Raw genomic sequence first — 20,517 nt, forward strand, 5'->3', positions numbered from 1 at the left:
ATAAAATGGGAGGGAGGGGGTATTTAATTGTAAATATGTCTATTAGAATATGTGTGCGTGTTTTTTTAGTTAGATTTACTGACATATAATACGATAGAATTTTGTAATATGTATATTTCTAGCCCCTCTGTAGTATTCTTTTTTTTTTAAGAAGTGTCCATATTAATGAGTGTGCTGTACTTGACATCCATGTCAGTATCCATGTTGCATTATAGATTGCCCTGTCAGAAATGTATTCATTCTTAGAGGTTCTGGTATAGTTGACTGATGTGTTAAAAAGATAGCACATCTATATGGTTTTTAGACCTATCATTTGATTCATATTGAAAACTCTGCTTTGATTTATGACAAAAAGAAAAGAAAAGTGTAACTGCTGTGAAGCATCTACTTACATTTTTTAAACATTAATCCTTTTCAGAGATCATTCTTTAAACGCTATGAAATATCATACGTATACCGGCGAGCGATTGGCCATTCACCCCCAAACCGATATCTGCAGGTTTTAATTTTCTTCCACAGTTTCTTTTGACTGAATAGAGAAATGTTGGCTATTTTAGTTCATAATTTCATTTAATAGTTATTAACTGAACTGTAGGGGGACTTCGATATTATTGGAGGGGAAACAGCTCTAACTGAGTCAGAGATAATTAAGGTAAGACACTCGTATTTGCATCTGTGCTGTTAGCCTCAATTTTGTGAAACATGACCTGTTCCGCTCTACTCATTTCCAAAGCCTCAGAATATTGATTTTCCTGTTGGCAAAGAATCCCGAATTCCTAATCAGAGATGCAATGTAAAGAGATTTCCTACATTTTCATGGTTGATATTCCATTGTTGAGCTTGAGTCACTTGGTTTAATGTTTTGTAATCCAGATCCTTTAGTTTCCTGATCTTCCCTTGTCTCGCATTTCATTCTAGCTAGCTCTGTAATACAAGAACATCCTGCATCCTACTTATTTCCTTTTAATACAGGCCACGATGGACATTATTCTTCATTACTTCCATTCTGAATCATGTGATATTCATTTGAATCATGCGGATCTTTTGGACGCAATTTGGGCTTGGGCAGGAATCAGACCAGAACACAGACAAAAAGTTGCAGAGGTATGGAATCAAAGTGCCATGTCAAGATACCTAGCTTGTTGTGTCTTTGAACTCACTTGGGTGCTTGTGTTAATCTCTTTTTCCCATATTTGAAGCTTCTTTCCCTTTTGGGTTCCTTGCGTCCTCAATCTTCTGAAAGAAAGACGAAATGGGTGGTCATCAGGCGACAACTTCGACAGGTGATATATTTTGTCATAGACCACTGTTTTTTTATAAGATTCTGGAACTGTTGTTGCTTTATGCATTATTCTTTTGTGGGAAATGAGATACATGTGATTATGCCTGCAAGCTATTGGGGGTTTGTGCTATGTTCTTAGATGTCCTGGGCTGCATGCACGCTATGCTGCTGTATTCAACGAGGTTAAGTTGGTGATATACGCATGTATTAAAAAAAGGAGTCCAATTATGGTGCATACAAATTGTGTGTACCGAACTTGCTGCATAATATAACTAATTGAAGGTCTGACAAGGGACTTGGTGAATATATGTACAAGATCTGAAAATGTTGAAAGAGATGATGCTTCCACTTAGCGATGCTCTCCTAATTATTACTTATGATAACTATATGATCAAATAAACCACCAAATACATGTACATATTTGGAGCATAATGTCGATAGGATAGAGAGTGATTTCACTATCAGTCTTGAATAATTGTGTTAAACATTCCAAACTGTATATAAAGGTCTGCTTTTAACCATACGGTGTTCTATGTAATCAACAGACCAGCCTATTAGAATCCCCCTGATCAACAAATCTTGATTGTTGTTTCTTGTATACCTTATCCTCTAGAACCCTGTGAAGGAATGAATTATTGATATCCAATTGATAAAGATGTCAATCCTCACCTCTTGATCTAGCTTTTGGGGTTGAGTTAGGTCCATGGACCATTTCTTTAACAATAGCCATGGGCAAAAAGAAAGATGGAAGCAATCTTAGCCACGCGAGAGAACTTATCATAGGGCTCTTTGTATAGTTAAGGAATGAATTAATAATATTTTACCCATGCTATTTCTCACATGGTATCAGAGTGTTGGTGAGATAATTATCGTTTTGCATTATTCCAGCGACATCTGGGAAAAAAGAACACAGTCACTGTGCAATTTTCCGGTGACCTAAGTGGTTGTTCGCATCATCCTTCAGATCTAACAGTCGCATCATCCTTAAGTTGATCAATGTGACCATTATGGCCCAACCTTCACTATGTACACCATCGGCGGCAACTGACAGCCAGGACAAGAAAGTGCTTTACCAGTAGACTTAGGAGCTGAAATATCTGACAAGGATGACACAAAGGCATAATGGAATAATGATATATGATGATAACGTAGAATGGTATAAATTGGATGAGGATTATGAATAGAAAGAACCTTTCTGGCATACTAGAGGACCATGGAGGAGGCAGGTTTAAGCACGTAAAGGATCTAGTTCTGCATGTGAATCATTCAAACTTAATGCGGGGTGCTTGAAGTGATGATAGGCCAAGGATAGTGGAGTTGTGGGATAAGATATAGGAGTGTTAACAATAGAATTTCCAAAAGATGGGACAGGTAGAACCTCATAGATTCCTAGGTGTTTAGAAGGAAAAAATGTGAAATAAGGTTGAGTTTAATAGAAGGTGACATCAGCTGACATTAGGTATCCAGTGTGCTAAGGTAGGCAATGACAGTTGAGTCCCCTATGCGCAATACCCCTTCCAAGCTGAAATTCCTGCAGCAAGCGCTTCTCTGCTGGTTTCCCCTCTTGCGCGGTTGCGCTGGCCAAATTTCCAACATTGCGTGATTGTGCCTGGTGCAGCGTGATCGCGCCTGCACCAGATATCAGATTTTCAGGTTTGCTGATTTGGGGTTCTAACATGTACGAAATCACCCCAAGCCCCCGGGTCTCAACCCCAACCATCCCAACAAGTCCCATATAGTTATACGAACTTATTCAATGCTTCAAAACACAAATTAAATAATAAATGCACGAAATTAAGGGTCGGGTTGTTACAAACAAACATAAGTAATGTACCACCAGAAGAGTGAAGGGTGCAATAGGAGAAGAACAGAGAAATGGAGAAATGATATAAAAGAATAAGGGAGGCATAGAGAGAGATCATTTCATAATGTATTATTCATCAAGTAAAGTATTATTCAAGTAATTTCTTCCAAACAAAGTACACTGCTTTCCTATTCATAGGATTATTATATTATGAATTAAGACGGACTACTAAAACTATTAGAACTCTATCGCTAACTAAAAGGAAAGACTCTCTATGCCTCCCTTAAAAAAAAGGGAAAGACTTGATGAATCTCATGTGTAAGATAAGATTATCTATATTATTTTCTTGCTAATAACCCAAAGTTTTAAAAAAAGAAGATAAAATCTTATCTCTAAGATTAGATCATCTCTATTTTATTTCTGACTAATTGATATAATATTAAGCAATACCGATGTCCTCATTACCTAGCCTTTGAATCTTCAAAAACATGGTAGGGGCTGTAGACTCTATGTAGAGATTTCTATGGAATGTGAAGGTAAAACTACACAAAAGTGGTTTATCGCATCTTTGACTGACTGTGAATATTTATAACTTACCTAAATATTGGGTTTCTTGTACAGAATTTGTTTTGAAGTGCAAATGACACCCTTGAAACGCTTATGCTACTATAATACCTGATACCACATTCTTTTAAGAGAGCTTTTGAGGGGAAGAAAATTAATTTTGTATTGAGGGTTTATCTTTTGGCTTGGTAAATTTTGGTGCTCCCATGTGGTCCTTATTTGTGTAGATAATCGGTTGTCATTTGTAGAGATATATATTTTTCTGTAGGACCTCGATTTTTGTATACCTCTTCTTTATCGAGGTTTCCTCGCCACATCAACAAATTTAATATGCTAAAAAAATTCCCAAAACCAAAAGTTGGACGACCCTGCATCAGAAATAAGAGCCTTAGGAAGGAATAAGTATTGTTTGTACTTGTGTGTGCCATAGTCATTCCAAAAGAAATTTCCTTGAATTTAGCTATTTCAGTATGAGGTAGAAGCAATTTTAAGACCAGAAGTTGTTCTTCAGTTTGTAGGCCCCGCTTTGATGTTTTATAAACTTTATTCTCCGTAGGTGAAAGAGCAAGTTCCTCAGGATTTTATACATAATGGCATTTTATTTGGATCTGTGATTGGAAAAATTGGTCTTCCATCTTTTTGTTTTCAGGAACTCAATCTTGCAGAAACTGCTGTGAATAGATTACAAACAGTGGGGTTGAGGTTCTGTGGAGTTGCAGACCACGCTCTTCCTCGATTAAGGGGAGCTCTTCCTCCTGGTACATTATTGTTTGTTTCCATATTTAGCCACTTCTATTAGTTGCATGAAGGACGACTTATTTTTGGGTTAATTAATGCAGATAAAACCACCCGCAAGGCACTTGAAGATTTGTCAGAACTTTTTAACTACCTACGAGTTTGGAGACTTGATCAACGTGTCTATATAGATGCCCTTATGCCACCAACTGAGAGTTACCACAGGAAGTTGTTTTTCCAGGTATGTGTCCCTTCTTTGTTTCTGGGATGTTTCTGTTGCCCAGTGCTCGTTTCTTTATGTTATAAAATTAAATGATTAAATCCCCATCCACACAACTAAAAATGAGGAAAACAAAGAAATGCTCTGAATAGCTAACCCGTGTCGATACGACACTAGTATGGGTGTGGGTATGGGATCCGTACAGGATCTGGTCAAACAATTTTGGGTACTTTGACCGCGACGGACGGAAAAATTCGAGATGAGATACAATTTGATTCTCGAAATCAGAACCAAAACTAGGGTAAGTTTGAAGAAAATAGCATACCTTATCTAGGAAATCAATCCTTTACTTATCTACAACTTGAAAATAAAAAAGAAATTCATACTTTACAAGCTATACATAAGTATTCCACAAAATTTAGATATATTTTTATTTTGTTAGAATTATTTTTAGCCGTATCCCTGCACCCGTGTACTAGGATCCGTATCACCAAATCTTAGAATTTACATCTCAAAGGATCCGACCTCTAGATCCGCACCCGTGTCCGAGCAACTTAGATGAATAGCTATTTTTAACTGGACATTTGATTCTACATTTGTGCCTCATAATTTTCTAGGGGAAAAAAAGAGTTGGACCTTGAAGCCATGCTTTTACATCACGAATTTCTAAGTGAATATTAAAGAAGTAATAATATGTATTTGATCACTGGCTTCCAGCAATATAATTGATGTTTCTAAGCAACATAATTGGTAGCATTTTATCAGTGACGTATATCTGTGCCCACAGAGAGTGGTAGCATTTTATGAGTCACGTGTATATGTTCATACGGAGGAGATTGGTGAAGATAGTCTGCGGCCTTTTTAGCCTTTTTTTTGGGGGGGGGGGAGTGGGTAGGGAAAGGGGAAGGAGGAAAGGGAATTTTTTAGGTTGATAACGCAAACTGTCTTTTGGACTTTCATCTTCTAACATCATGTAGGGCTATAGGTAAACGTGAGTGAGTTCATTATGGGCTCCGGGTAGCCTAGGCTATCATTTTATTGGCCTAATCTGTTATTACATATATGAGCCCAATAGTTAATGCTATCGTACACTAGTGGAATTCTTTGTTTCGGATCAATGAACTTTACTATCTACCTGCTTCCTTCAATAGCTCCGTAAGAATCTAATGATTTTCTTGTACAACCGGATATATCAAATGAATAATTGAGAATCTAAGAAAAAAAATGTTACTAATGATTTCTTTGTACAGTTAGATATATTCTAAGTTTTGGTACTAAAAATGCTCTATAGTATTTATCTGTAATAGAGCCAAGAGGTATAAATTTATAGAAAAGAGATAAAAATAAACTATGAAACTAATCCCTTAATTTCGGGAGACTTGAGAATCAAGGGATGTTTTTATCCTAAAATAATTTACAGTCTATCAGATCCGATTTTATCAAATCCATTAAAATCTGACAAATCCGATCCGATCACAATTGATCATAATCGAATATTCAAAAATCAACACTACCCTTCAAGTTGGCATGTAAAACTCTGTCATGCCTAACTTGTTATCATGAAATTCAAAATCTGTTTTAAATACTTTTTCTTTTTCCGGCCTTTAAACCCCAGATTCTGACGATTGTTTCCTTTGTTCAGTACGAGAAAACCTTCCTCCCTTCCTATATACTATTTTCACCCACTGTGAATACTGTTATTCCAACTATTGAGGCTTTTTCCGGCCAGATTTTTCGGGACAGCCGCATTTAGAATATGATGGATTGTACAGAGAGAAGCTCTTTTTTCTCTCTAGAATCTAGAAAACTGAAAAACATGTCTTTTATTAAAGCTGTCTCTTGGCCAGCCCTAGAACTTGGGAGAAGATGCCATCGAAAGCTCGACGCAGGACAGGAGCCGCACTTCTCGCTGTCCGAGCAGCACACTCTCAGGCGCAAGGGTTTCTTGGAATCTAGTCTCATTGGGTCTTTCTCCAAATGGGTTGGTTCTCCAGAGGCTGTTAGGAACTGGCAGCAGAGGCATGGAACGTCAAGGACGGGCTGAAAATATCGCAATTGGGGGACACTCAATATCTCTTTCGTTTTGTTGACAATTCTCAAGTTTCAAAAATTCTTGTCAGAGGAAACACGTGGTTTGATGGGAACTTAAATCTAGACAGATGGGTGGAGCATGATGGGTGTCTTGACCCTCGCTTCACTGGCGAAATATTGGTGGTCAACATGGTGGGTCTCCCGGTACATCTTTGGTGTCTTGACCTATTCAAGAAGATAGGGGAAATCTGTGGGGGTTTTATTGATGTCACTTGCAGTTTACACGATCTCTCGCGAGTGAGGATTGTGGTGAGTAAAGGGGGCAGAATCCCTGTCTCCACTGTGGTGGAAGATGGCTACTTGAGTTATAGGGTTTGGTTGAGCCCTGAATTTTGCCCTATCTTTATGCCTGTGATAGCGACGGAAGAAAAGGGAAGGTCAAATAGAAGGGAGGGGAGGGGAAATCAGTCTCTAAGGGGAGGGGAGGGCTCACCGGATCACTGGATTAAGCCGGAATCAAACGTTAGATCGAGAAGAGACGGGATGTTTGAAATTGGGGGAGGAAGACAAAGTTTTAACATGAGGAGAAGACGTGAATGAGTTAGTGATGAGGGCTGGAAAGGCAGAATGGGACGATCCTCTTCTACTTATCATAGGGCCGGGCAAGTTTTCAGCAAGTATAGGCTTGGGCCTCCTCACATGGGCCCATTAACTTTCCCCAATTCCATTAGAATTGATCCTAAGGGGCCCAGATTATTTCAAGCTACGCATGATAAGGCTCCTAAGCATATGGGAACAGTCGTTCCTCCTTCCTCTGGCCATGGTGCTTCACACAGTGGCACTCCTTCACCGAGCTCTAGTGACCTGTGCCCCTCTATGATGGCCGCTGCTGCAGGGGCAGAACCGGCTAAGGATGGTGCTGTTAATCCACGGCCCCCCGCCTCTGATGGACCCGGTTCCATCAACCCCTCACCTGCTCCTTGGCTTAGTTGTGCTGAGGTCACACTTAAAGTTTCTTCTTCTTCTGGGGAGATTGTTAAGCATGCCCCAATTGATGTTAGTGTCGGACCAGTACTTTCAGTTAATATGCCGCCAAGGGTTCCATGCTCTCTTCCGCCATGCTACCCTACTGATGGTTCTGGACATTCCTATAGCATCGAGGTGTTAATTTCAGAGGTTGCTACCTCTCAAGGAAATGGTGAGACCCTTTCGGAGGTTAAAACTCCTAGTGCTAGCAATGCTATGGTCTTGTATTCCTCTGGTAGTAGCAAGGAAAGGGTACATATAGAAGACGCCTGCCCAATTTCGTTAAGGATCGGAGGAGGGGATGTGTCTTTCTGGATGGAGGATAAACTATTAAACTTTGGGAAGTTTCTAGGTGTTTCTGTTGAAGGGAAGGAAGATAGGGTGTTAGAATTGTTGAGGGAGATTGAGCAACCGTCTCTTTACGATGCTGCAGGGAGGGAGTTGGGTAAAGGTGTTAAGCAAAATAACTTAGGGGATGTAGTGGTGTATCAGAGAAGGGGGCGAGTGTGTGACAGAGAGAAAGGGACCTCGGCTAGGGGGTGGGGTGGGGAAATGGGGGCTTTTGTCGCTTATGGAAGTTAAGATCCTTTCATGGAATGTGAGGGGGATGAATGACCCAAACAAAAGGGATGGCATCAAAGTGGGAGTTAGGGAGTGGGGTGCCAACCTAGTTTGTTTTTAGGAGACCAAAATGGAAGTTTTGTCGGATGCGATCGTGAGAAGTGTCTGAGGAGGTAGTTGGGTGAAATATGACTGGGTCCCAGCAGCGGGAAGTGCCGGGGGCATTCTACTTATGTGGGATGATAGAAGTTTGGAGGTAAAGGAGATTAGGAAGGGAGTTTTTTCTTTGGCAGCTCTCGTCAAAGATAGAGTGAGTGGGGTGGAGTGGGGATTTGGGGAGTGTACGGGCCGGTAGGGGAAGGGTCCAAGGTGTCTTTCTGGGAGGAACTGGCCAATATTATGGGGGAATGGGACATTCCATGGGTTCTAGGGAGAGACTTTAACACTATTAGATTCCCGGAGGAGAGATTAGGGTGTAGTGTGATTTCGAGGGCCATGGAGGAGTCTTCTGACTTTATCAATGATCACTTTCTCATTGACCTTCCTCTGTCAGGGGAAAGGTTTACTTGGGCCAGGGCGGAGGATTCCAACTCAAGGTCTAGACTTGATAGATTCCTGACATCTCCCTCATGGGATGAGCTGGTGCCGAATGTGCTACAGATTCCTTTACCTAGGTTGACTTCAGATCATTTGCCTATTTTGCTAGATGGATGCAGAGGGAGGGTGGTGCGTGCTCTCTTCCGATTCGAAAACATGTGGTTGAAAGTGCCAGGATTCGGTGACAAGGTGAAAGAATGGTGGACAAGCTACGGTGTATCAGGGACACCTTCATACCGTCTTTCGAAGAAACTCAAATTGCTCAAGGGAGATATTATTAGGTGGAATAAGGAGGTTTTTGGGAGGGTAGAGGTTAAAATGAGGGAGCTTATGCATGAATTGGGGGATTTAGAAAGAGGGGAAGGGGCGGGGGAGTTAGATGAATCTGTGAAAGAGAGATTAGGGGAGGTTAAGAGGGAAATAGTCGAGTTAGCAATAGCTCAGGAGACTAGTTGGCGGCAAAAATCGAGGGCGCTCTGGTTAAAGGAGGGGGATTCGAATACCAAGTTTTTCCATAGGGTGGCGGTCGCAAATCGAAGGAGAAACTTCATAGAGTCCTTAGTTGTGGATGGGGTGAGGATTGAGGGAGAGGAGGAGATAAAAGGGGCGATAACGGGGTTTTATGAGAACTTATATAAAGAGGAAGTTAGTTGGAGGCTGACTTTGGGGGGAATAGAGTTCAACCATATAGGGGAGGGAGACAGCGAGTGGCTAGAAAGGGTTTTCGAGGAGGAGGAGGTGCACGAGGCTGTGTCGAGTTGTGCTGGAGATAAGGCCCCCGGGCTTGATGGTTTCTCCTTGGTTTTCTTTCAGCTTTTTTGGGACACCATCAAGGGGGAGTTGATGGAAGCCATTGAATACTTCCATGTGAATGGTGTTTTCGAGAGAAGTATCAATGCTTCCTTTATTACTATTGTGCCTAAGAAAGAAGGTGCATCTTGTATCAGAGACTACATGCCTATTAGTCTCGTGGGGAGCATTTACAAGATTATTTCTAAAGTGCTTTCCAACAGACTTAAGAAGGTTCTTGACATGACTGTTTCGTCCTCCCATAATGCATTTGTGGAAGGTAGGCAGATCCTGGATGCTGCTTTGGTGGCAAATGAACTTGTAGACTCCAGAAGGAAAAATAGAGAACCCGGCTTACTATGCAAGTTGGACCTTGAGAAGGCTTTCGACCATATCAATTGGGAGTTCCTGGACTTCATTATGATGCGGATGGGGTTTGGGGAAAGATGGAGGGGATGGATCAAGTTCTGCATTTCCTCAGTTAGATTCTGTCCTGGTTAATGGTAGCCCGTGTGGTTTCTTTGGCAGCTCCAGGGGTTTCAGGCAAGGTGACCCCCTATCCCCCATGTTATTCATTCTAGTGATGGATGCTCTGAGCAAAATGATGGATCGTGCGGCGGGCGGAGGCTTCTTGAGAGGATTCTCAGCTCTGATTGGGGTGCTCAGTGCCCGAAGAGTCTCACATTTGCTTTTTGCGGATGACACACTGGTTTTCTGTGATGCCGATATGGATCAGTTGACCTACCTGAAGCAGGTCCTGCAGTGGTTTCAGTTAGTATCAGGACTCAAAATCAATATCGGCAAGTGTGAGATTTTCCCGGTAAGTGAGGTTACTAATATTGATGCCTTGTCTTATGTTCTCAGATGCAAGGTGGACTCCCTTCCCACTACTTACCTGGGCCTCCCTTCCTACTACTTACCTGGGCCTCCCTTTGGGCGCTTCATATAAGGATACTACGGTTTGGAATCCAGTGATCGAGCGATATGGAGAAAGCACTTTATCAGATGCAGAAACGATATTTGTCAAAAGGAGGTAAGGAAGTCGTTATCAAAAGCACTTTATCGAGTATGCCCACCTATTACTTATCCCTGTTGCAAGCACCGGTGAGCATCACAGAAAAACTGGAGCGACTTCAAAGGAACTTTCTTTGGGATGCGGCGGATGGAACTAGAAAGTTTCATCTAGTGAATTGGCAGACAGTCACTTCCCCAAAGAAGTAGGGTGGACTTGGAGTGAAAGATCTTAGGGTATTTAACAGAGCTTTAATGGGAAAGTGGCTGTGGAGATTCGGGGTAGAAGAGTATGCTCTATGGAGGGAGGTCATAATAGAGCTGGCAAAAATGGGAGGGGGTTGGAGGACCAAGGCAATCACAATACCTTTCGGGTGTGACATGTGGAGGAGCATCATGAAGAATTGGGAAGCATTCAGTGGCAACATCACTTACAGGGTGGGAGATGGAAGGAGAATCAACTTTTGGAATCATAGGTGGTGTGGAGAGGATACTCTGAGGGTCTCCTTCCCCCACGTCTTCAGAGTTTCAAACCAGAAAGAACTGATGGTCCAACAGATTCGCAAGGAGCATGATTTAGAAGGAACATGCAAGATTGGGAGATTGTGGAGCTCCAAGATTTGTTGGCACTGCTATATGGGCAAGACAGGCCCCAGCCATCCTGCGACTCTTGGAGATGGGGCTTGCGTGGCGATGGTTTGTTCACCGTAAAGTCCTTTTACCAGCGTATGTTGGTGAGAGAGGAGACCACTTTTCCATACTCCTCGATCTGGATTCCTAGGGCGCCCACGAAGGTGTGCTTTTTTGCATGGCTAGCGGCGAGGGAGTGATCTTGACTGCTGAAAATCTCCGAAAGAGAGGAATTACACTTGTTAGTTGGTGCTACATGTGTAAAAGCTCAGGGGAAGAAGTTGATCACCTTTTGTTGCATTGTCCTGTGTCCTCTGCTTTGTGGAGGGCAATCCTGAATCTTTTTGGTATTCAATGGGTGATGCCAAGCACTGTAAAGGAAATGTTATATAGCTGGGCCGGTTTCCGTAGAAGAAGAAAGCAAAAGGCGTGGAAGTTCGCCCCGTTAGCTCTCATGTGGGTCGTATGAGGGGAGAGAAATAGGAGAGCTTTTGAGGAGATTGAGTCTCCTTTTTCACATCTTAAGAATAGTCTTTTATCTTTGATCGCTTTTTGGTGCACTCATTTAGCCCCTACTTGTATAGAAGATTGGACGTCTTTTGTAGAGAATCATGTTCTGATGTAAACTCTCTACGTTTTTGGTATACTTCGTGTATACGGGAGTTCTCTTCCTTTTGATTAATACAATTTACCTTATAAAAAAAAAAGCCTTTTCTGAAAATATCCACAATTTGCCTGATATGTTGGGACGACAGGCATGCACATTTCCATCTTCAATCTTTTCTTTTATGAAATGCCTATCCACTTGTGATGCTCATAACAGAGGACGGGCTGATGAGGGCGACTCAAGCGGGACTGGCAGGCTTCTAGGCTAGCAAGCTTCTGAAGCAGGGGTGCACATGTCACCTTAGGCGAATCCCACATCGGAATGGGAGAGGAAAGTGAAGAGCCTATATAAGGCATGAGTTAAGTTCACATGATATGTGCGCTTTTGGGGCTCGAGGTGGCGTATCCAAAATAAAGACAAATACGTGTGGGCTTAGGCCCAAAGCGGGCAATACGTGTCATGGCCTTGGGTCGTGACAAATATGGTATTAGAGCCGAATCTCCCTCAATACAATGGTGGGCCAAACCTCAGCGAGCACGCTGAGTCCCAAGGGGGGTGAATGTGATGCCCATGATGGAGGGCGAGCTGATGAGGGCGGGTCAGCAGGACTAGCAGACTTATAGGCTGGCAAGCTTCTGAAAAAGGGGTGCACATGTCACCTTAGGCGAATCCGGCCCTCAGCTATTGAGAGGACTCCTATTATCTTTCTTTTATTTACTTGAGTTTCTTGTTCCCGCGCCCCCTGGTACCGAGACCCCCGGTAATCCCACATTGGAATGGGAAAGGAAAGTGGAGCTATATAAGGCATGAGTTAAATTCACATGGTACGCGCGCTTTTGGGGCTCCAGCTGACGTAGCCCCAAAAAAAACAAATCCATGTGATAATACGCGCCATGGGCTTGGGTCGTGGCACCACTTCAACATGCATTTTTCTATCATGTTGGATTGGATTGTGAGCAATGCTTATGATGGCCTTATTGTCACAATACAACTTCATTGTGGATAAATCTGTTTTTCAATTCCTCCATATCATCTTGGAGCCAAATCATCTCAGTGATCCCATGTGCCATAGATCAGTATTCAACTTCTGCTCTGCTGTGGGTTACAACATTCCGTTTTTTACTCCTCCACGTCTCGAAATTTCCCCAAATGAATGTATAATATCCCGACATAGACCTCCTATCGGTAGTGGAACCTGCCAATCTGCATTGTACTGGTTTCAGTGCCCCTTTGGTTATATTTCCTGAAAAACAATCATTTCCTTGGTGAACTTTTCAGATATCTTAGAATCCTGTAGACCGCTTCTTGCTGCTCTTCCTTAGGAGAGTTAAATTGACTGACTAAGTTTACTGCAAAAGCTTATGTGACATGTAGATCAACCTCCCCCTACTCTCTGATATTGACTTTTGCCAATTTAATTTCCTTCTTTATTTTCGAATTTTATATCCAGATCCAGTGGTGTTTCAGTTGATGACAACAACTCATCCCTGTCCTCTCTTTCAGAAGATCAAGCATATACTTCCTTTGTGACACCATACTCCCTTCTCCTATATATCATCAACCTACAGTATCAGGATAGTTGTCTTTCCCTCAAGTGAAGGTCGAATTAACATGGTGCATGATTTGCTTGCCCTCGAGTGTACCCTTGTCTTTTTCACAAACTGAGTAAATCTCTTAAACTAAGCTCTTGGAGATTGTTTTGAGCTTGTAGAGAGATTTCTTTAGCTTACACACTCTAGTTCTATACCTTTCTTCAAAACCCAGAGGAGGATCCATGTGTTCCTCTTCTTCAAGTTTTCTATTAAGGAATGCATTCTTCACGTCTAGCAAATACTTAACAATCTAGCAAATCTTGATTTTATCAGATCCATTTGGATCCGACAAATCCGGTTTGATCACAATTGATCAATAATTGGATATTCACAAGTTAACATATATTAAATCAGAATATTGAATATACGCTTATAAATGTTTGGCTCCATCTTTTCCATCTAGACATTTGATGCTGCGTCTATGTAGGTATACTGTTAAATGGTTGAGCAAGTGCAACATCTAAAGGCTTATCAATATCCAATAGTTAATCATGCGGTCTCATTAGATACCTTATAAATCTTCAAAGAAATTTGTAGAACGTTAATTATATACATGCAAATACAGTATAGCAGTTATATGAATTCCAATATTCGCGAAGCTTTGTCTCCATGTATGAAACCCTCCCAAAATAAAAGAATCTCGAAATTCTTTATATTTCTGTTAGAATATGTATATGTGTAATTAGTTCTAATCCCATATGTAGTAGGAGTAGATGTATTATATATAGGACTCATTGTATCATTGTTGAATAATATTTTTTCTCTCTTGCTTTCTCACATGGTATCAGAGCTAACGTGAGAGATTCATCGCTGTGCAAAAATATCAGCGACTCCGGAAAAAATTATAGTCATTGCGCGAATTCCGGTGTCAGTCCCTTTTCTGTTGGTGCTATGTAAAAACCAACACCACCACAAGGTTAAGCATCCTCTGGCTAGCAAACCCCAGCCAGAATCTCCGGCAACAGACGTCACACGCGCCGTCTAGAGTTCCGCCGGCGCATCTGTCCCACACGCCGGTGCTTGCGGTTGTTTCCCGCCACTTTCCGGCAAAATTTCTTGAGGACAGTTTGGTCGCGAGGTGTTTCCGAGCCTACCCATCCAGGTTACACCAAAGTCCGTTGACTTTTTTTATTTTCCGGCAATTATTTCCGGTTTCCGGCGAAAATTTCCAGATTTCGGTGACTGTTTCTAATTTTTCCGGCAGGTTTGCTTTTCTGTTATTTGCTAATATTTTGCTTGCCCTCTCTTCAATCCAATCATGTCTCTCGAATTTGTTGCTTTTGGTTCCAAAAATATAGGAGTTGGAAATTCGAGTCTTGTGATTACTTCAGAACCCTTAATAGGAAGTTTAAAATACTTAGTTTGGGCTTTATCAGTTGAGTTGTGGTGCAAGGGTCAAGGTGTTCAAGATCATTTAACCAAAACGACTAGCGATGGAGATGTTAAAACCAAAGCATAGTAGGAGAAGAATTATGCTCAGTTTTGTAGTCTCTTGTGGCGATCTATTGATTCTAAGTTAATGCCTTTGTTTCATCCATCCCAAACATGTTATTCAGTTTGGAAAAAAGCTCGGACTTTATACACTAACGATATATCTCGTTTCTATGATGTGATATAGCGAATGACAAATTTAAAGAAATAGGAATTAAATATGTCTACTTGGGACAAGTATAGGCAGTCATGGAGGAATTTGAGAAGTTGACGTCAGTTACTGCTAGTGTTGAAAAGCAACAAGAGCAGCGACAGAATGTTTCTAGTTCTCACACTCGTTGGACTTCTTACTGCCATGATTCAGTACACGACCAGATTTTGGCTAGTCCGACTGTCCTTACAGTTGATGAATTATTCTCTTGATTACTTCGCCTTGCTGCAGCACCCAGTCACACTATGATCTCATCGCAGACAGTTGACTCCTCTGTTCTCGCATCTCAGACAATGGTAAATCGGACATCTGATGCTGTGGTGAATTAGCGAGGAAGTCGTTTTGGAAGATCTCCGCCCAAGTGTTCTTATTGTAATAAACTTGGACACACTCGTGAAGTGTGTTATTCTTTACATGGTCGACCACCCAAAAATGCTTATGTTGCTCAGACCGAGACTACTGGTAACCAAAGATTTTCTTTATCTGAAGGGGAATATAATGAGTTCCTTCATTATCGAGCAAGTAAGCACACATCTCCACAAGTAGCCTCGGTTGTTCGGACTGATACTTCGATTGCTGGTAATTCTTTTGCCGGTGTTTCCCAGTCTGGTAGTCTTGGACCGTAGGTCATGGACTCAAGCGCTTCTGATCATATCTATGGTAATAAATCACCTTTGTCGAATATTGTGTATTCACAGTCTTTTCCCAATGTTACTTTAGACAATGGGTTCCAAACTAAAGCAATAGGAGTTGGACAAGCTAATCCCCTATCTTCTGTCACTCTAGATTCCATTCTTTATGTCCATGGTTGTCCTTTTAATCTTGCATTTGTTAGTCGTTTGACTCGTGCCCTCCATTGTGGTATATATTTTATGATGATTTTTTTATTATGCAGGACCGCAGTACGGGACAGACAATTGACACATGGCGTGAATCACAAAGCCTTTACTACCTTGACTCACTCAATCCATCCACAACCTGTCCAATTATAGATCCTCCCGACCTAATTTACAGACGTTTAGGACATCCTAGTTTATCTAAGCTTCAGAAGATGGTGCCTAGTTTGTCTAGTTTGTTTACATTAGATTGTGAGTCGTGTCAGCTTGGGAAACATACTCGAGCCACCTTTCCGCGTAGTGTTGAAAGTCATGCAGAGTCTATTTTCTCTTTAGTTCATTTTGATATATGGAGTCCTAGTAGAGTCAGTTCAACCTTGATATTTCGTTATTTTATTAGTTTCATTGATGATTATTCTAGATGTACTTGGCTTTTCTTAATGAAAGATTGTTCTGCGTTGTTTTCTATATTCCAAAGTTTTTGTGTTGAAATCAAAAATCAGTTTGGTGTTTCTATTCTCAGTTTTCGCAGTGATAATGCCTTACAATATTTATCCTATCAGTTTCAGCAGTTTTTGACTTCTTAAGGAATTATTCATCAGACATTTTGTCCTTATACCCCTCAGCAAAATGGGGTTGCAGAGAGAAAGAATAGACATCTCATTGAGACTACTCGCACACTTCTCATTGAGTCTCATGTTCTGTTGCGTTTTTGGGGCAATGTAGTTCTCACAACTTGTTATTTGATTAATCGGATGCCTACATCTCCATCTAGAATCAGATTCCACATTCAGTATTGTTTCCCCAGTAACCCTTATACTCTCTTCCCCCTCGTATTTTTGGGAGCACATGTTACGTTCATAACTTAACCCTTGGGAAAGATAAGTTAGCTCCTCGTGCTCTCAAGTGTGTCTTCCTTGGTTATTCTCGTGTTCAGAAGGGATATCGTTGTTACTCACCAAATCTCCGTAGGTACCTGTCACTTAACCCTTGGGAAAGATAGCTGACGTCACATTTTTTGAGTCTAGATCTTACTTTACCTATTCTGACCACCTTGATATATTTGAGGTCTTACCTATACCGACTCTTGAGGAGTTTACTATAGCTCCTCCTACATCCTCAGTCACAGAAGCCTTACCCATACCAACCGTTAAGGAATCTAGTGTTGCTCCTCCTAAATGCCCAGCCACAAGAACACTACTCTTGACTTATGATCATCGTCTGCGTCCAGCATCAAGCCCAGCTGATTCACGTCCTGCACTTGCTCCTACTACTTACTTGTCTCTTCTTCGTCTATCGATTGCACTTCGAAAATGTATACGGTCCACACTTAATCCTAATCTTCATTATGTCGGTTTAAGTTATCATCGTCTGTCATTACTGCATTATGCTTTTGTATCTTCTTTGTCCTCTGTTTTCATCCCTAAGTAAATAGGTGAAGCACTGTCTCATCCAAAATGGCGACAAGCTATGATTGACGAGAAGTCTGCTTTACATGCAAGTGGTACTTGGGAACATGTTCCTCTTCCTTCAGGCAAATCTACTATTAACGGTCGTTGAGTTTATGCAGTCAAAGTTGGTCCGGATGGCTAGGTTGATCGACTTAAGTCCTGTCTTGTTGCCAAAGGATATACTTAGATATTTGGGCTCGATTATAGTGATACTTTCTCTCCCGTGGCTAAAATTGCACCAGTCCGCCTCTTTCTATCCATGGCTGCTGTTCGCCATTGGCCTCTCTATCTCTTGGACTTTAAGAATGCTTTTCTTCATGGTGATCTTGAGGATGAAATTTATATGGAGCAACCACCTGGTTTTGTTGCTAAAGGGGAGTCTAGTGACCTTGTATGTCACTTTATGGTCTAAAGCAGTCTCCTCAAGTCTGGTTTGATAAGTTCACTAAAGTTATCCAGGGTTTTGGCATGACTCGCAGTGAAGCTGATCACTCTGTGTTTTATAGGTATTCTGCTTCAAATCTCTGTATTTATCTGGTGGTTTATGTTGACGATATTGTTATTACCGGCAATGATCAGGTTGATATTACTAAGTTGAGGCAACATCTCTTTCAACGCTTTCAGACTAAGGATCTGGGCAGATTAAAATAATTTCTGGGTATTGAGGTAGCTCAGTTTTGCTCAGGTATTGTGATCTCACAACGGATGTATGCCTTAGACATTCTAAAGTAGACATGAATGATAGACTGTAGACCTGTTGACACTCCGATGGATTCGAATTCTGAACTTCTGCCAGGACAGGGAGAGCCGCTTAGTGATCCTGTAAGATATAGGCGGCTGGTTGGTAGATTAAATTACCTCACAATGACTAGACCTGACATCTGTAAGTGTTGTAAGTAAGTTTATTGATTCTCCCTGTGATAGTCATTGGGATGCAGTTGTCAGCATTCTTCGGTATGTAAAGTTAGCTCTAGGCAAAAGGGTTATTGTTTGAGGATCGAGGCCATGAGCAGATCATTGGATACTCAGATGCCGATTGGGCAAGATCACCTTCTGGTAGACGTTCTATGTCTGGATATTGTGTTTTAGTAGGAGGTAATTTGGTGTCTTGGAAGAGCAAGAAACATAATGTGGTTGCTCGGTCTAGTGCAAAAGCAGAATATCGAGCAATGACTATGGCAACATGTGAGCTAGTTTGGATCAAACAGTTGCTCAAGGAGTTGAAATTTAATGAAATCAGCCAGATGGAACTTGTGTGTGATAATCAAGCTGTCCTTCATATTGCATCAAATTCGGTATTCCATGAAAGAACTAAACACATTGAGATTGGCTGCCACTTCGTCAGTGAAAAGATTCTCTCAAGAGATATTGCTACAAAGTTTGTGAAGTCGAATGATCAGCTTGCAAATATTTTTGCCAAGTCCATCACTGATCGTCGTATTAGTTACATATGTAACAAGCTCGGTACATATAATTTGTATGCACCGGCTTGAGGGGGAGTATTAGTATATGTATATGTATAATTAGTCCTAATCCCATATGTAGTAGGAGTAGATGTATAAAATGTAGCACTCATTGTATCATTGTTAATATATCAATAATATTTTCCCGTGCTTTCTCACAGTTTCATTTACTCATTTCAATGTTTTATCTGTGTAGATATATTTAAGAAAGGATGACCATCTTGGATCACTAATGGAAGGAACATTGCTTGCAGTAGGTGGTCGATACGACTACCTGCTCCACCAAAGTGGGGATTCGGAATGTGTAAGTAGGCTTTTGGAAAGTTTTATCTCATCATTTTTCTTTCTACATTTTCCTTGCTCTTATACAACACATTAACTTATACGTGTATTCTTTTTTTTTTTGGATAATAGTGAACTCATATATGTATATCTCTAGGCTGGACTTGTGTTCTGCCATAATTGGGCGCAGAGAATTTTTTTTCCTTTTCTATTGGACAAGATGCTGCATATCTGCATATATTAGGTACATCCTGTAACCGGCCATCCTTGTTCATAGTGGTTGGGGAGTTCTCTCCAAACTACTAGGTCAGGGGTTCAAGGTTGGTAGACAATCTCAAAAAAGTTAGGTACATCATGTAGTTTTGGTATAACGACGTAATTGGATTTTGCTCTTTCCCCCAATATTTTTGTAATCACGAACTGGTACCGTTTTTTGTTGGTGGATTTATTGCTAAATATAAGACATGAATAGAATAACAATCTCTAAATATTGATTACAACGTGGAAGCAAACTTTACAAACCAAGATTAGGTAGTACAAGTCGTGAGCTTTTAAGATTACCTTATACAAACACAGTCTGAATAACAGAAATAACTGGAGATAAAGAAAGACACTCCAAGTCACCATTGAACTAAATAGCTGACTCACTGTTGGAACAAGAATCGCCATCCAATGCTCAATCATGAACTCGGCTGAAGCTCGAATCCGTATCTGCACACACGTTGCAGATGTGTAGGGTGAGTATTGGGAGTACTCAGTAAGTATCGTCGACTGCCTCCAACAAGGTAGTGGCGAGAGTCAATATAGAAAATACTCAAAATTTGTGCAATAACAATAATAATAATAATAATAATAATAATAATAATAATAATAATAATAATCATAATAATCAATGCACAGATAAAGCACAACAACAACAACGACGATAATAATAATAATATTTTGCACCTAACTACATGTCTTACATGTACCACCTATAATCAATGCACATATAAAGCATACATAGTATGCACAATTTAACATGTGATAGAGTACATGCTATCTTATCTAATCAAGTCCAATGCATGTGTTGGAATGCACCTAAGTAGCATATATACATTAATATGCACAAATCTAGCATTTATATGAATGCACCGATAAGAGCCCGTGAATCAATATGCATGATAAAGGCTCAAACTTTAACAAAAGAACATACATTTCTAATGTCTCAAACCTGTCAAAAGTCAGAAACTCTTCATAGTTTGAGATGCCTAATTTTCCAAAACGACCTCCTTTTTGTCTACTCTCTATAGTTTGAGATGCCCAATTTTCCACTGTCTGGATATGAGAACAGAGGAGTCAGTTGTCTATGATGAGATCACTGTGTGACTGGGCGCTGCAGCAAGGCGAAATAC

General features: G+C 40.9%; 1 protein-coding gene across 8 annotated transcripts in view; it reads left to right on the forward strand.

Moving 5' to 3' along the window:
* Window positions 1-20,517, forward strand: part of LOC107770686 (eIF-2-alpha kinase GCN2) — a 71,721-nt gene that overhangs the window by 25,344 nt on the left and 25,860 nt on the right. For 7 of the 8 annotated variants that reach the window (XR_012698677.1, XR_012698678.1, XM_075229598.1 and 4 more), the window contains 7 exons: window positions 419-499; window positions 596-652; window positions 973-1,104; window positions 1,200-1,283; window positions 4,300-4,408; window positions 4,490-4,626; window positions 19,038-19,145. Coding sequence is in view for 6 of the 8 variants with exons in the window: in XM_075229598.1 (XP_075085699.1) it covers window positions 419-499; window positions 596-652; window positions 973-1,104; window positions 1,200-1,283; window positions 4,300-4,408; window positions 4,490-4,626; window positions 19,038-19,145 (708 nt within the window). In the remaining 2 variants the exon portion in view is untranslated. The remainder of the gene's footprint in view (window positions 1-418; window positions 500-595; window positions 653-972; window positions 1,105-1,199; window positions 1,284-4,299; window positions 4,409-4,489; window positions 4,627-19,037; window positions 19,146-20,517) is intronic. The other variant, XM_075229599.1, reaches the window with a different exon arrangement.

The sequence above is a fragment of the Nicotiana tabacum genome, chromosome 14 (assembly GCF_000715075.1).
Source record: "Nicotiana tabacum cultivar K326 chromosome 14, ASM71507v2, whole genome shotgun sequence".
Taxonomy (NCBI): domain Eukaryota; kingdom Viridiplantae; phylum Streptophyta; class Magnoliopsida; order Solanales; family Solanaceae; genus Nicotiana; species Nicotiana tabacum.